The 14,094-nt window shown below is 30.3% G+C and overlaps 1 protein-coding gene across 16 annotated transcripts; it reads right to left on the reverse strand.

Annotated features, from left to right (window-relative positions):
• Positions 1–6,861: 6,861 nt before the first annotated feature.
• LOC107645578 (calcium-transporting ATPase 9, plasma membrane-type-like) lies at positions 6,862–11,912 on the reverse strand. 16 transcript variants are annotated; one of them, XR_015886055.1, is made up of 9 exons: positions 11,532–11,912; positions 10,524–10,661; positions 10,254–10,319; positions 10,088–10,166; positions 9,514–9,837; positions 8,408–8,748; positions 8,054–8,135; positions 7,344–7,375; positions 6,862–7,158 (listed from the first exon to the last, which is right to left on the reverse strand). XR_015886055.1 is itself a non-coding variant. In XM_021103821.2 (7 exons), the coding sequence occupies exons 2-7, from the start codon at positions 10,659–10,661 to the stop codon at positions 8,559–8,561; spliced, it is 708 nt and encodes a 235-aa protein (XP_020959480.2). In that variant the 5' UTR covers positions 11,532–11,912; the 3' UTR covers positions 6,862–8,558. The 16 variants fall into 16 exon arrangements, 3 of the variants coding, with proteins under 3 accessions (XP_020959480.2, XP_020959478.2, XP_016205116.2); XR_015886053.1 differs by having other exon boundaries at positions 7,281–7,375; XR_015886058.1 differs by lacking the exon at positions 7,344–7,375 and having other exon boundaries at positions 8,054–8,132; positions 8,408–8,564; positions 8,654–8,752.
• Positions 11,913–14,094: the final 2,182 nt, after the last annotated feature.

Consider the following 14,094-nt stretch of genomic DNA (forward strand, 5'->3'; position numbering starts at 1 on the left):
GTTGTTATGTAGACTTCACCCTTAAAAGCCGCGGTTAATGTGCAACACTAGGCCTGTTTGGGAAGTTTCAAAAGTAACTTTTTTTAGTTTTTGATTTATGAAAAGTAGTAGATTAGTAGTATTAATGTTTGGTGCAAATTTCAAAATTAAATTGCGGCTTTCTAAGAAATTATTTAAAAGCTTATAGAGAAGTTTAAAAAAATGACTTCTCTCATAATACTACTACTTTTTAGTTTTTACTACATTTTTATAAAATAAGCACTTTTAGAACTAAAAATCTAAACACAAAATAACTTATTTATAAATTATTTTTAATATAGTCATTTATTGTTTAAGCTATTTTTTCAAAAGAAGTTTAATTAAGTTATTTACCCAAATTAAACAATCTTACAGTATTCAACATATTTTTTATAATAAAAGTAGATTGAATTAAATAAATTTTTTGTATGATCTCATATTATATATATTTACCAATATTTTTTTTTCATTATTATTACTCAACATTGCATCAAATAGAAAAAAAAATCATATTCTCACCAACATTATAATTGCCTGGGCAAATAAAAAAAATTAATCAAATTTTATTTTATTAGGCTCTTTTAGGATTTGAATCCTTTAAAAATTTTTAATATTTTTCTAGACTATACATAATTTTATCAAAATAATCTTATTTTTCACGGGTATATATAATGGTATAAGATAAATTTCATTTTTATTATGAATATCTTTACTAATTTCGAATATTTGTAAACAAAGATAATAATTTATCCATAAACAAAAACCAATTACAACAAATCCATACACATTCTTCAACAACTTTTTCTATTATTTTACACCCACCTACACGCATATTCCCTATTCTATAGTTTCAGTAACCCGCCCTCAATTTTCTTTGTTGGCGCATATTCATTTATCCAAATTGCTACCCATTGCACCACTTCTTGGTATAACTGGTACTTCCTTGAAAATCGAAGCAAGCATAACAACCCTATTTAACATGTATTTTGGTGAACCTCGGGTTAGTTTATATATATATATTTTTTACTTGTTATAGTATTTAATTTTAGTTTAGGTTAGTTTATATTTTTTACTTGTTATGATATTTAATTTAATATATTTTTAATTTAATTAAAGGATTGGATTTTATATTAGACTTTTTATATATATATATATATATATATGTCGAGATGGAGCGCAAGGAAACTACCCCTAAATGCATAACTACTTTGTAACAACCATATCACTCTTAACCTTTTTTTTTTATTATTATTGCATACAGTACCTATTATAGTAGATTTAAGTTATTATCATTAAGTTGTTTCATTTATTTCATGCATTATATATATGAACATAAAAGGAGTAAACTTGATTTTTTTTACTTTTATTTAGTCTTGTATTAACTCATGTTAATTTTTTTTAAAAGAAAAAATTGAAAATTTAAAAGGTTTATATAATAATTAAATTTAAAAATAAAATCAGAATCAAGTAATTTGATTTGAAGTTTGAATTACTTCCTAAAAAGAAGCAGCCTAACAAGTAACAACCCTATTTAACATACTTTTTTGAATTTTATATTTATAGGTTTATGATTAGATTTTCTCTCGAATACATTTTTTTAAGTTAAGAATTAAACTCGAAGCCGCGACTTCTAGGTGAGTATGAAAATATTATACCAAATTTTTTTTGGTGACTCAATATTATACCATTTGAGGTAAAGTGATTTCTTTCTATCCAATTTTTTTTTTCTATTTTGATTTACTTCATTGTTTTTATTTTAGTATTTGGCATTTGTATATATCCTTGATCTAAGGTTAGTCCGATCTTATTCTTATTTGATTAATGAAAACAGAAAATAATGTGGCCAATGCTATTGTTTGTAATTTTTTTAAAAAATTATTTAAAAGATTCTTTACAAATTATATACGTAAATTCGTAACTGATTTTCACATTCAACTAATGTGGTTATTATAAAAATCAATAAACTCCTCAAAAAACATTAACTTTACTTGTTTCAATCATCAGGTGCCTGCCTTCTCCCAACAATCATTGCCACGTGAGAGTGATGGAAAAAATAATCAAATCTCTCTTCCAATGCTTCTTTGCACGACGAGTGAGGTAAGCTATATTTTGTTTCTCTATGGAGTAACACAAAACAACACCAAAAATTTTTGGTTTCTCTCCCTCTAAATTATTTTATATTTAATTGTCAGGAAATCCCAAATACGAAGGTCTTGTTTTGCCCGTCTTCCGGTCGATATAATTACTGACATCTTTGTTAGACTTCCCATAAAATCTGTTCTCATTTGTAGATGTGTTTGTAAGGATTGGAACACATTTATTTCTGATCCAAATTTTACTAAGTTACTCTTTACTTATACACCTCCTGCTATCATGATCCGACACTACCATTCAAAAATCTTTCACCTTGTTGAATATGACCGAATTGAATGGCATGAAAGGAGAAACAATCTATTTTGCCTCAGTTTGTTTGAGGTCCTGGAACCCAATAATAGTAGCAGCATAAAACTTGATCCTAAATTTGAAATTCCTCTCCCTAATCCAAAATCAATCCAGAGTAGAAGAATTCTTGTTCATGTGCATTCTTGTAATGGTCTTTTTCTCATGAGTTCTACAAAGGAAAGTGACTTTTCACTTGTTTGCAACCCAATAACAGGTGAATTCATAAGACTTCCAAAACAACCTCCAATTTTGACACACCCTGTGAGCAAATATCTTGGTGTTTTGGTTTTCACCCAAAAACAAACCAATACAAGGTAATGAGAATTCATATCTTTAAACATGATCATCGTATGGTTGTTCAAATGCACACAGTTGGAACATCGACTTGGATAAATATTGAGGTAGATTATCCCAGGCATTTGACATATGTGTTCAAACATCCTACTTATTTTAATGGAGCACTCATTGGATTGGTAGAGATGTTGATAGAAATGCCTCAATATGGGTTTTCGATTTTGACACCATATTAAAATTCAGGGATTCTCTTTGCTTCATGTATTTTAATGAGCTGCTTATCTCAATGTGGATGATGGAAAGATATGGAGTCAGAGAATCTTGGACTCCCATTTTCCAGTATTCCATAACCAGATCTCAGTTACCTAGTTGCATGGCCTACATTGATCGTGAAAATCAAGAGTTTATGATTTTTGCGACTCCTTGGTATGATTTCAAGGTTCATGGCAAGTTTCAAATGCTCGAACATGTTCCTACTCTTATTCCACTGAACAATATTATCATCGGAGATAATGTGAAGGTGCAGAATATTTACTCATTGGATAATTCAAATTGAATTCTACTGTTTATTAGTTATAGAAAAAAAAATCTTTCATTTTGATTTTTTTTAATTAATAACAAATTTATGCTTAATTATTTTAGATTCACACTATAATGCTCACATCTTATTTTGGATGCTTAATTATTGTCTCTAACTTTTAACAGTGTTCGCAAAACTGTTAGCAAAATTTCTTTTTCTAAACTATTATAATTTGAAATATAATTTAAATTAATTCAATGTAATTTATAATCCCTATTTTAATTTTATTGGTTTAATCATCTTTAACAAAATAAAATTTTAAATTTTGAATATTAAAAAATAATGAACTAAATAATTCCGTTATTAGAATAATCAAATTTGTTTATAGCAATATAAAAAAATATTTTATAAAATGTAAAATATATATTTGTATATAAAATGATTAATTAGTGATTAATTTTTCGTATATTTATAACATAATTAAATAATTATATATTAACCTCGTTTACTACATGCACATTAAAATTCAATCATCGAATTAATAAAGAATGAGGTACAAGAAATTAAGATTAAGAAATTCATTACTAAATGAAGAACTAGGCATCAATCTACTGTCCTTCCATATTAAGTACATACTCCATATATAATAATCTGATTTATATAGTTAGATATATTATTGTAACAATTGCATTATACCGAGGCAAAATAATTAAAGCAAATTAACGAAAATGTATCTTGACAATTGAGCACCAGAATAATAGTACTGATGCTAATAAGAGATGGCTTAAGTCAATCTTTTTTTTTTTTAAATAATCTTAACGTAGAAAGAAAGAAAAAAAAGGTGGTTTGTTGGCATAAACAGATTGACTAATCGGTGTTTACTTAATTTAAGGTTTATGTCACGAGGCCTACTCTAAAAACTATCAAAAATATTTTTTTAAAATAATATTTATTTAGTCTCACTTTAAAAATATAATTTATACAAAAAAATAATGATTTAATTAAAAGAAATAATATTGTTTTTAGATAAAAATTACGTTTTTATAATAAATCAAAATTAAATTCTATGATCTACTATTTTTTTTTTTTACCGAAAATATGGAGACTCGAACCCGCAACCTCTTAATTGAATATGGAGAGATTATGTTATTTGAGCTATTACTTCTTGGCCTATCATCTATTATTTAATAGTAAAACAAAACACTTTTATATAAAGACAATTTTAGAATTTTGATTGGAGTATAATCTGATTGTATTTAATATAATCGTGTATGATTAATTAATAATTCATCAAGATTATTAGCATTTGCATTCTAGTTATATATTATTTGTAGTAATTACTTCATTCCTAAACAGGGGCGGAGCTTTTTTGAAATAATGGGAGGTGACTCTCCCAAACTTTTTATAAAAAAATTAGTAGTAATTTTTTAAAAAATAAAAAAAATAGTTCAGTTGATTCAAATATTTTACTATGACTTAAAGTACTCAAGTTTAATTCTCATTTCTTATTTTTATTGCACAATAATTTTTAATTTTAAATATTAAAAATATATTAGATTTGGATTGAATTGAGTGGGCCTTTGTTGGATTTCACAACACATCAAAATTAAAAGATAAAATCAAATCAAATAAAAAAATTATCTAACAAAAAAAGATAAGAATAAAAAAAATCATCTAATAAAATAAAAGATAAAAATTGTCGGTTATAAAAACACGCTGCTTTGCTAGTAGCTTTTCTATTCGCATTTTGCAGCTTTTTATTCAACAAGCAACACTTCTTTTATTTTTGAGTTCAAATATAAAAAATTAGGTATTTTTTATTTATTTAATTTAATATTATTTTATATTTTATTATTTATTTAATTTAATTTTTATATAATAAAAAATATTAAAATATCTAATAAGTATTGATATTATTGTATTTATATAAAGTGATAAAAAATTCAATAAATATTATAAATTACTAAAAACTTTAGTTTTGATTTAATTATTAAAGATTTCAAATCACTAAAGACTCGAAGAGTACTATTATAAATTATTTTATATTTTTTATTTATAAAATTATTTATTTATTATCTTATTAGTAATAAACATTAAAAATAATTATATTTATAAATTTAATTTTAATATAAATATTATTATTAAATTTTTGACCTTTTTAAAATTTTGTTTCAACTTTTGCCACTGTTTCTAAAAGAAGATGAAGCTAATACTACTAATCATATAATCATATCATCTTCAAATTGATCCTAATCGTTAGCTAAATCAAGTTAGTTTCTTAATTCAATTCAAATCAAAGAAAGAAAGAATCTTCAATTCCAAGATTATAGTTAACAATAACTAGCAGCTCAACCGTGCGTGCCTGTTCAGCCACTTTTCTATTATTTTTAAGAAATTAATATTATCTTTTTGTTAATATATTATTCATTTTTCAAATTTATTAGATAAGTATTTTTTTATTTTAATGTTGATGTGACTTTATTTATATTATATTTTATTAAAATTAAAATTATTATAAACTAAAATATCATTCAAAAAATAATGATAATAACATTATTTTGATTCAAAAAAGTATATATAAATTAAAATACATGTTGGTTATTTGTAAAAAATAATTTTTACTTAAATATCATGGATATTCATATTTGTCTTCATCTTTTTTAAGTAGTAGGCCAAAATATAAATCTAAATACGAAGAGTTCTTTATTTTTTTTATAAATAGTGAAAAAATAGAATAAATAAGAATGCTTATTTTTTTCGTTTTAAATATCAAAATATAAGAATAATTAATAAATAAAATAGGAGATTATAAAAATTGTGTATCTGAAAAAAATCCTTCTTAATTCATCATACATCTTCTTATCAATAACTTCTTTAGTCTTAGAAAACTGTCAGATTTATTGACCATAAAAATAAATATATAAACCCTTTAAGATTATTCAATTAAAAATGATGTGTAATAAAATCAAAATAAAAATTTAGAAACATTATTTACAAATTAACTATTTATAAACATTATCACAACTAGAAAATGGATTAATACAGACAGATTTACAGATGGATTTAGTCTTTATTACAGACAGATTTTTTGTTACCGACGAAATTACCGACGGATTTTGTCTCTCTGTAAAAGTTCCGTCGGAAATTATTTACCGACGGATTTTTTTCCGTCAAAAAATTACAGACGGATTTTTACCAGTTACCGACAGATTTTTCCTCTGTAAATTTTCTATCCATTTTCCAAAGGCGACGAACTTTCCGACGGATTTTCCGTCTGTAATTACAGACAAATTTTCAGACAGATTTTCCGTCTGTAATTACAGACGGATTTTCCAACGGATTTTCCGTCTGTAATTACAGACGAATTTTCTGACAGATTTTCTGTCTGTAATTTGAACTTTAGAAAATCATCTTACACTCTAATTACAGACAGAAAATTCGTCAGTAAAGTAAAATAGATTTTTTTATTTTTCTAATTATAAAATAAACTTATTTTCATACAAAATAAATATAAATTTAATACAAATTTTTATTTAATTTGTATTCGAATATTTATAATATTTCAAAAAATAAACAAATTCATCGTATTATCAAACTAAAAGAAAAATATTATAAACAAGCAAGTCAATATAATTCAAAACATAAACAAAATGTATTGATCATCAACTATAATTCTTAGTATATTGTTTAACCATATTAAAACTATCAGCTATAGTCTTCAGTGTCATCTTCATCCTCATCATCATCATAGCCCTCATCAGTGAAATGTGTTGTAGATCCGGTTGGAGAATGAGTGAGACTCTAGTCAATTGTTTAAACAAGTTAAGACAGTGACTCAGGATATGGCTGTCTCCAATTTTTAGTCCTTATCCTCTGCCTATCCCCTAATAACAAGTGTGCCACAAGCATAAATTTTATGCACAAAACTCAAAAGGTTGATAAAATACAATTGATAGCAAGATAAACTTTCATCTGATTCTGTTCTGAGAAGAAAACAAACTCATACCAGTGATACAAGATGAAAGGAAGAAAGGAAGTAAAAAAGCACAATGCGGATGCACCAGCTCACCTATATTCTCTTCTATGCAAAGAACAAACTATCTACAGAATATAAGTAAAAATATTAAGCATCTGGATATACAAAACTGTATAATAACAAATTAACAAGCAAAAGCTATCAACAGTCTAAAAAATGACCTGGATTTCATAGACTATACACAATTTCAGATAAGCCTCATGAACCATTTTCCTTCATGCATATGCATGCCCTTTTAATCAACTTGGATTCTATTTGCTAACTTCTACCTAATTTAAAATTAAAATTATATCTGATACACTTGTTTAGAGAGGGTGCAGAGCATAGAAAATCTTGCTAAGAAAGAAAATGGTAGCAGCGGTTACAGAAACAGAAACAGAATAATGAAATCATGGAGAGGCTTGGATACTAGTAACAGAAGAATGATGAGAATATCATCCTTGTACACTAGAAAATCACCGTCTTACATCCACACTCAGGTTTAATACCCCCTCTTGTTGGATTCAACCTATCATACATCCACATTCATGGTGCCAAGACATTTCTTACGAATTCGATATTTTTAGTACCTATAAATCATCCAACACAAGCAATATTTCATCTATCATACAACATCCTATCAATATTTAACCATACCAATGTTTTCAATGCAATACAAGCAACAACACAACACAAGTAATATTTCATTTATCATACAATACCCTAGAAATCAATGAAGTTTACAACACAAGAATTGCACTAACCTTAACTCCAAGCAAAAAGTTGAAGGGATTGGACCAAAAATCTCTGAGCGAATACACAAATTAGTCTTCTAATAATCAACTACTACACAATGAGAGAGAGAGAGAGAGAGAGAGAGAGAGAGAGAGAGAGAGAGAGAGAGTGTTAAGAGTATTATTTTTATAAAATCAACACACAAATTTATGAATATTTATAAAATAATATTCAAGATTAAAGTAATATATATTTGACAAAAATATCTTTTATTAACTATATATAAAAAAGAAAATTAAAGAGAAATCAAACGGATCTAAAACTTTTTTATTTATGTATCATTTTTAACTTAATTATATATTGAGGATAAGGGAGTGTTTTACCTGTCAAAAGAAGTTCTTAGCATTGGACCAATCCACCTACTGTCTTAGTGGAATAAATTTCCCGTTAAGTCAAATTCTAATTGTCCCAGTGCATCAGCAAAATTGCCATGTTTCTTAGCCATGGTAAGCAAAACTTTATGGTGAATTATATTTATGCCTAAAGGGCCAAAAGCAAACTCTGGTAAACCAATACTAAAGGACATGTTATATATAATAGATGTTCAATCCAATAAATAAAACACTTACCTTTACTACTGAGGCAAAGTTATCATCCAGGATTATAATATCTGAGCTTTCTTTTGCAACTTCAGTTCCTTGGATGCCCATAGAAAGACCAATATCTGCCTAAAATACAAGATAGTAAAACACAAGATCAACTATACAAAAACGACTTAGATACTTCATCTTAATTTGAAACTTTAAAGAAGTGAGTTTATGGGTGTTTCCATGTGATCACAACGCACTTGAAATTCCAACAAATAAATAAATATATAGATCATTTCATGAAGATGAAAGTATGACATTCAATCTGCTAATTATTACAAGAAATGGACAATGGGAACTATCAATATATAAAGTGTAATTAAGCTACATCAAATTTGTTAAATTATTATTAGGATATGGCATTTCAAAAACTAACCAAACAATAAACCAAAATTGTCCTGCATAAAATGTTAAGCTCCATATAACTGAGAATATACACTTCTTGTAGTTAGTTACAATGTACAGGAAAAAAATTATAAGAATGAGAAAAAAAAAAGGATTCTTTGGCATGATCAAGCTATTTACACCACCGAATATGAGGGCAAGAAAATTTGAGTTTTTTCTTTATCCTAGCAAGGAAGGAGCCCATATTTTCCTGAAACTATATCCTATACTTATTGTTTACATCAGTAGTTGTAGTTTCAACAAACCAGCAGTAACAAGAACAAGATACTACCATAGAAAGAATAGATGGCAATTTTTAAAGAAACACAATAACAAGCCATTGAAGGAACTCCCGCATAATCCACCTAAATTCTTATAACAAATTGTCTCTGTTATATATATATAGTGATTCACAAGAAATTCATATCATTTTTGGAGGAAGTAATGAAAGAACTCACCATCTCTAATAACTTGCTCGTCCCACTGCACTACAGGGCAAACAAGGACGCCACTGCCAATAAGCATCATTTCAGCGGCACTCTTTCCTTCCTCAACAGTCACATGTTTCATCCTTATCCCACGAAGCTTACCCTTGCTCAACAACTTCTCAGCAAGCGTCAAAACCCTCTTAGCTGTGCAGCCACTAAGAATTTTATCGAAGTGGGGCATTATAAGCTCCTTCTCTTTAGTCACAAAAGCCACATTCATATTAGGCCCCTCAGCAACAAATCCCTCGTGATCAAGAGCCCTCCTTTCCAATGTGTATGTACTCCAGAGCCCTCCTATCAAGATATTACGAAAGAAATGATGGATGAAAATTAATATAATGAATCAATAAAAGAATTAAGTATCCTAGGCACGTGATATGACCATAATAACAAAGAAAACACTTTCACATTTATAACTTCATTTCATTCACGATCAAAGTTAATCATCAAAAGCTAAAGGGATGCATACTCTGATACTAGTTCAAAAGTACAATGAATGGCAAACAAATATATCAAATTCTCACTAGCTTCACAGCAACACCACCTCTTTTTTTCTCGGAATTAAAGGGGAAGACATGGAGAACTATCGTATTTGATCTGAGAAGACTGAAATTCATACCCAACTGCAATATGTACGAGTTGAGCTTCAATCAATAGAGGGAAGGTGTGGAAGAGTAATAATAATAATAGAGGAAAAACAGCAAAGGTACTTTTACTGCCCATGAAAGAATTGCCTTCTCTGTAGGAGATCCTGAAATCTCTGCCTCTCCCCCTTCCTACCAAACCAAATTCAGTCACAAATGTAATGGTTAATAAATATTAAATGACTCGACATCAACAATTATGTCTAAGCTGTAAGAAGTTTTCAACTTGAAGAATCACAAGATATTGTTATTAGCAGAGCACATAAATTATCACCAAACTATACAACATAAAATGGAATCCTAGAAACACTTATTAAATTATGTTCGAAGGCAAACCTTAGGCACAAAAACATTTCCAGTAGTATTCTGGGCAATGCCCTCGTTTATCAAGGATAAAACTTCCGGATTTAACTTTGATGAGTCATCTGGTGGATGTAATTTGTTCCTTCCAATATATGCCTCAACTACAGTCATCTGTAATGAAACAAAATAATTTATTATCAAACCACAATAACTCAAGGATTCTTCTATTTATTTTATTCTTTGAGAAGGATAACTTGAGAGAGAAAACAAGAAAGTTACACCAACGTGCAGTTGTCACAGCTCGTACACTAGAATAACAAAGAGGAAAAAAAAGAAATCAGGTGAAAGTAAATGGGACAAGTCATGGCAGCACTATCTTGAGATATCAAATTAAGTAGCAACAGAGAGAAATAATATCCATGACAACACACACAACACTCCACCATGCTAAGTCAGTTTCCAAATTGGTCTGATATATATATATATATATATATATATATATATATACTTAGGAAAAAACAATATTAATAACAATAATGATAATGCTAACTAAAACAAAAGCAAAAATACCATCACAGCAACACAAAGGCTGTGCTTATCACTATGTTCTTATCACTTTTCAGTTTTATGATATTTCAAGTGTTAAAGCAAAACCAAAAGCAGCCAAAGCGAGGTTCAATCAATTGAAAATGAATAATACCACAAACATAAACAATTAATTAGAACAAAAAAGAACAAGTAATGGCAGAATCAAAGGATCACGATTTCAGGATGCTGAATTCAGAAAACCCTAAGAGTCTTAAAAAAACAAGAACTACTTTTTCTAAGCATTCCAATTATATTTGGCCCTCTTTAACTTCTCATATTTAGCAAATTAGATGGTTTTTCTCGAGATATGTTCAACTATACAAAATTGATAGCAATTAACCACTAATCGGCACTGTTTTAAATCGAATTTCGAGACCAGAGCAAGACACTGCACAATAACGCGTTTGGAATGAAAAATTAGCGAGAGAAACAAGGGATGGAGTTAGGGCTAACCTGGTTAGTGGAGTGCCAATAGATCAAAAGATTGAAGATCTCTGCAACCCTATATATAAAGTGTTTGATTCGATTTGATTCGGTTAGTGGAGAAGCTGGTCTTTGCCGGAGAAGAAGTTACCAACGGAGTCAACTAGCATTCCAAGCTTCGCTTCAAGCTTTGCCATTCAACAATAACCACCGAGTTGAGATGAGTTTCACGAATCGCTCCAGACGCGACGAGAGCGGCGGCGGAGGGAGCCCGTGTGACGCGAGGGATGACAGAGAGAGATCCTGTGACGCGAGCGGCGGCGGAAGAAGCTGGTGCGACGGAGAGAAGAAGCAACTTGGTGACGGAGAGACATTTGATTTGTGTGGAGTGTGAATGGAGTGTGATTGGGTGGTGATAAAATTAGGGTTACCTTAATATTTACCGACGAAAAATTAAATCCGTGTGTAATAATTTAATAAAATACATCATTTTATTTATTTAATTACAGATGGATTTTCTATCTGTAACTATTTTTTATGGAAAAAAACTAATTTTTTTGACGAAATTATCGACGGATTTTTTTTTTCTGTCTGCAATTTATGCTAATCCATTTTTTTGGTTTTTCGACAAAAAATCTCTCTAAAATTTTCTCTGTATTTTCGTGGGATAAAATCCGTCGGAAATATCCGTCTGTAATAACTAGTTTTCTAGTAGTGTATTTAGTTTAATTATTTATTTTTAATTCATATTTAATTTGAAGCCGAGATAAAAATTTATATTAAAAGCACTTTCTATCTTCATGCATAATTTCAATTGTTAAAAATATTTTATTTTTTAATTTTATATTTAATTTTTTTAATTGTCTTTAATTTTATTATTTTTTCAAAATTATTAATTTATATTTTGATTATATCCCTTACTATATCAAACACTATTCTTTCTCTTGCTATTATTTTCTATACACATACCTGTATGTCATTGTCTCGTCGTCGTTATTATTATTATTATTATTATTATTATTATTATTATTATTATTATTATTATTATTATTATTATTATTATACATTGTTCTCCTTTCTCGTTTTTTCTTTTTCCTTCCATCTTTTCTTCTCTTCACCCGACCGTCCGTAATTAATTATCATCAAGTATTATTATTGCAAATTTTAATCTTGTCTATCATTTTGATTTATAACAATCTATTCCGTTAACTTTTATGAGTTGTTGAAGTTTCGCTAAAAAAAAGTAAGAAATAAAGCATTTAATTTTATATTTAATTTTTAAATTTTTTTTAATTTTTTAAATATTTTATTTTTCTTTTTTAATTTTATATTTAATTTTTTAAATATTTTTAATTTCATTATTTTTCTAAATTATTAATTTATAATTTTTATTATATCCCCCTTACTATATCAAACACTATTCTTTCTCTTATTATTATTCTCTATACACATACCTATCATTGTCTAATCGCTGTTATTATATTACTTTGTTCTTTCTCGATTTTTTCTTCTCCTTCCACCTTCTCTTCACCCCACAGTAATTAATTATCACTATTTATATATTACATCTTTTATATGTGTTACGGCCTGGCCCAAATTCACGCGGGGTCAACCCGACCCGAGTTCCCGCCGGCCCAGCAACGCGCCCTCTACCCGACCCGGACACGCGTCCCGTACGGCTTACACACAACCGTGGGACAGGGTCCTTGAGGGTATGGGCATGTCCACTTGAGGGGCCCACTACTGACATGTATATAAGGGGGAGACTGGCTCTCCCCCCGAGGTACGTGACATTCTTACACCACCTCCTTTCTGCCTGCACATATTCTGACAAGAGCGTCGGAGTGTCTTTGCAGGTGGCACCCCCCCTCTCCATACGAAGTGCTCGGGACCTCGCACGCCCGGGACCAGGAGACCACGACCAGACGAGCCTCTCCACCACCCCAAGCGTTGACCTCAGGGTCCTAACTCGAACCGTCCGGTATCCGACCTGCCGAACATTGGCGCCGTCTGTGGGGACAGCTTCGTCCATGGATTTCGTGCTGGTCCAAACTGGGACAGGCTCCGAGGTAGCGCCTCCTGTGCTCGCAGGAGGCGCCGTTGCGACGGAAACCCGGCAACAACAGAGGCCACCCCCAAGGGATGCGACGCAAACTCACGAGAGACGCCCCTTTGGGGGGACAGGTGACAACCACGCCAGGATAATGCAAGAACTACGCCACAGAATGCAGGACTTAGAGCGCAGGCTAGCAGAGAGAGAGCGCGACCAACGCTCCCCAGAGCGGAGCCCCACCCGTTCCCGTTCAAGGAGCCGCTCGAGGCGCACGCCCAGCCCCCAATACGAGTCGGAGAGCACTGGGGGGCGGGTACGCCCCAGAAGAAGAAGTCGGGACCCCATCATCTACGCCCGACACGAAAGGCGGCGTGCGTCGAACAGGGGCGACGAGGAGGCGCGCCGCGAGAACGACGAGTCGAGAAAAACTGCTCGAGGACCCGTCATAATATGAGCGACTCCTTTCCACCGTTCCGTACTCGAGGTCCGACTACCGAAGCACTTCGACAAGCCGACAGACATGAAGTATGACGGAACGCA

This window comes from Arachis ipaensis, chromosome B6, assembly GCF_059453495.1.
Source record: "Arachis ipaensis isolate K30076 ecotype BB chromosome B6, ASM5945349v1, whole genome shotgun sequence".
NCBI lineage: Eukaryota > Viridiplantae > Streptophyta > Magnoliopsida > Fabales > Fabaceae > Arachis > Arachis ipaensis.